Source organism: Lepidochelys olivacea (genome assembly GCF_965140295.1).
Source record: "Lepidochelys olivacea isolate rLepOli2 genome assembly, chromosome: 5".
NCBI classification, from domain to species: domain Eukaryota; kingdom Metazoa; phylum Chordata; order Testudines; family Cheloniidae; genus Lepidochelys; species Lepidochelys olivacea.
In genome coordinates, this window is record NC_140415.1 from 114,061,890 (window position 1) to 114,065,488 (window position 3,599).

General features: G+C 38.3%; 1 protein-coding gene across 1 annotated transcript; it reads right to left on the reverse strand.

Moving 5' to 3' along the window:
* Positions 1 to 565: 565 nt before the first annotated feature.
* On the reverse strand, positions 566 to 991 carry LOC311520603 (interferon beta-like; the record flags this gene model as incomplete). Its single annotated transcript, XM_084628154.1, has 1 exon — positions 566 to 991. One exon carries the CDS (start codon positions 989 to 991, stop codon positions 566 to 568), a length of 426 nt encoding a protein of 141 aa, XP_084484280.1.
* Positions 992 to 3,599: the final 2,608 nt, after the last annotated feature.

Here is a 3,599-nt window from a genome sequence, read left to right on the forward strand (position 1 = left end):
GCCTGAGGATTGTCAACACCTGCTTGCCTGACAACACCTGCTTGCCTGACAAGCCAAGGGCTATAAAGGCTGGGAGGGAGACAGATGGTGGGGTGGGACAGCTAGGGAGGGAATTGGAGGCCTCCTGGCTGAAGGCTGACTCTGCCTGTAAAATAGGTTGAATAATCCTGTAAAGCTTGTAAATAGACACTGGTGGTGGGATAATTGTAAGTAAATAAAGACAGGGGTGCTGAACAACCCTGAAGCCTCTCTGAGCAGGAAGTGGGCCCCAGGAAGAAGGGCAGGTCATGGACCCTGTTACAATCACTTAATGATATTTTGTCTTTAGTTAGCAGTTATGATATATTTGTACATTTTTCATACAGAATATTGTGTGTGGTAGAGAAGCACTAAATTATATGCTATTCTGAAAAGATTTGAGCATGCGTTTGAAATAGCTGTATGCATAAAATTACTATGGGAGAAAGATTGGGCCCTATGTTTCAGGAGTCATATTTTCTTTTTTCCTAGAAAAACTCAAATATGATACCTTCATTTTCAAGTCTCTTTGTGAGTATGTTGAGAATTAGAAAACATCACGGATGATTTCCTGGGTACACCGGTTGTATTGCTTTTCTTTTGGGAAATCCTCTATTGTCTGGAAGTATCTCTTCAGTTTCAGACCAGTGAGCAGGAGGTTCTCATTTCTTGGGTAGGTTACCTCCTTTTCCATCTCAGCACTCAAACACATCTCCAGCTTCTCAATCTGCTGGTGAAGTCCATTTTGGAATTCCTTTATGGAAGTCCCATTCCAGGCAGCTTGGGTGAGATTGTTGTTAAAGATATGGAAGAGCTCTTGGCGGGTCTGCTGGATGGCTACCTTGGCATTCTCTTGGTGGGACAGTTGGAGCTTGAGGATATCTCTGGGCTTGAAAGCTGTCCTTTCATTTAGACATTGGAAGGGAAAGTTGCCACCCATTTTCTCCAGACGCTCTAAATTCTCATTGTTCATTCTGGTTTGTAGAACATAAATCCTGTTACAGTCCAGACATGAGATTTCACTGGAGAAGAGAAGCACAAGGTAAAATTGCAGGAATTACCTGCGGATCATGATTTCTCTGATTCCCTGTCTGAGTGTAGAACTTGAACAACTGGTGTTTGTTCAAAGTCTTTTGCACACTGCTGTGTTTTTGACCCATGTCTATGAATTTAAGTATTTTGTAGGATAAGGTTTTTTTTATTTCATCACTTTCTGCTTCTAAAAGTTTTCCTTTTCACATTCCTTTCTTTTATTTAATTGAACTAGCAAACTATCAGAAGAATAAAGCCACAGTCAGTACATTTTTCAGTATTAAAATAACCCCTTAATTACTTGTAGTTTCCCCCATTAGATAAAGAAGATGTAAAGGGTAAAGCAGAGTATGATGACTAACATTATGCTCCAGTTACAGTGTTTAGAGTAGGGGCCAGTCTGTCTACTCTCAAGTACCTGAAGCCATCACTTTTAGGCAGGTATGAATGTCTGTTACCATAGTAAGACCATACATGCAGTGAAATGGTATCAATAAATTTTGGGAGATGGGTGGGGAGCGGAATTAGGGTTCTGCAGAGCTTCTTTTTGCTAGACCCTGGTCATGAAATGCCTGTCAGATACCAGCTGTTCCTTCACTTCGCCAGTAGAAGGAAACCTTTCCCTATCTGGAATGGCACTGAAAATCATAAAACTCTGCTATTCTCTAGCCTTCTCATTCCTTCTTTCCAATTGTACATCGTAATTTGGTAATTCATGCAAAGAACTCCTATTGGAGATGTGGGCCAGAAAATTGTCTATTAGTCTCAGACAATTTTCTGCAAATGTGAGAAATGAGTGAGGGAACCGATACGTTTGTAGGGAATACCAAGTGATGGACAGAGGGCACTCGGAAACTGGGAGTTTTAATCATGAACCTGATGCCAGCTGTGAAAAACATATGGTATCTCAGCTAAAGGTACATGTGAACAGTGTGACCATATTATCTTCATTGCTTTTGAGTATTCACATTATGTAATGCAGTGATATGGAGGAGTGTTCTCAAAACAGATTGTGCAGCTGATAATAAATATGCTAGACAGATCCACATAAATGAATTAAGTTAGAAATTAAATTTTTGCCTAATTTAACATCTCCCTTTCTTGTGCTGCTAGGTATCCCAAGGTGATTTACATTAAGACAGTTTTTTCAAATCTGATTTACTTTTCGCCATTCAAGCTTTTTGCAATATTTGTTTCACTGGGCTTGGAAACGGAACCTCAATTGGTCTGGTGAATGAGCTTTGCTTCCTGTGGGCAGTTTCACTTTGTGTTTTTCCTAACGTAGCAATAGGCTGTCACAATGGAGCTTCCTTTAGTTTAGGGGAATGATTTTTAATCTAAAAATAGAAAATGATTTTCATTTTCATTTTAAATATGAAGAGGAACAAAATACAGAAATATTTTTATTTATATTAGTTCTGTTAAATCTCCCTCCCCCATCATCTCAAGCTCTGTATTTAATCATATTCTAGAGTTTGTACCTAAAGTGTGTTGAAGTGTCTGTTTAAACAAAAGCAGTTTATTGTATGTCTAATACTGTATACAGTATAGGTTACTCAATCTTACCATGGATTATGCACCCTGATCTCCTATTATCTTCAGCAGGAGTTTTGGGGGGGGTGTTTCCTGGCAAGTGGAAGCTTCAAGAGGTAATATATTTGAGAAACAAATTAAAAATCTGAATCTTAACAGGAAAGGTTAAAATGCAAAGAAATGAAAGTAAGTCTTTCGGCAAATATGCATTAGCAATTAGCATAGCACTAGCCAGTTTACTGGGGAAAAATTTGATCTGGACAGGCTGAAATATTTGCTTGAAATGGATGAAATATGTTTAAATTTCAATTGTGATGTTTTCCCCTCTACGTGTCAACCAGCTTTATCTGAGTGTTTAATTTAAGAGTAACGTAGCTCCTTTTCCTATTTTCAAATTATCCGCAAACAAATTCAAATTTTGCTAATGTGTTTTGTTCAGAATGACTTCACAAATGGTTATCATAGAAATGTGGGCCTGGAAAGGACTTTGATAGGTCATCTAGTCCAGCCCTCTGCACTGAGGCAGGGATTAAGTTTTTATCTAGACTATCCCTGGCGGGTGTATGTCTGACCTGTTAAAGATTTCACTACCTCCCTCAGTAACTTGTTCCAGGGCTTACAGTTAGGAAGTTTTTCCTAATGTCTAAACTAAATCTCCCTTGCTGCAATTTTAGCTCATTGCTTCTTTTCGTATCTTCAGTGGTTAAGGAGAATAATTTATTTCTCTTGTCTAGCTGGTTGACTTCAAATTAAAAACTACTTTCAAGATGGCTGCATGAAGTTTTCTGGAGAGAATTTTCTTTATAATATGTATTTTCAAAAGTTTGCCTGGATACCTTCTCTTTATGTAACTATCCTTTTCTACCAAAAACTCACATGTACAAATATTTGTGGAAATGTATACCGGGGGCATGAATATTTAACTGAAGGAATATTTGGAACACTGTCTTGTTTAGGTTTCAGAGTAGCAGCTGTGTTAGTCTGTATTCACAAAAAGAAAAGGAGTACTAGTGGCA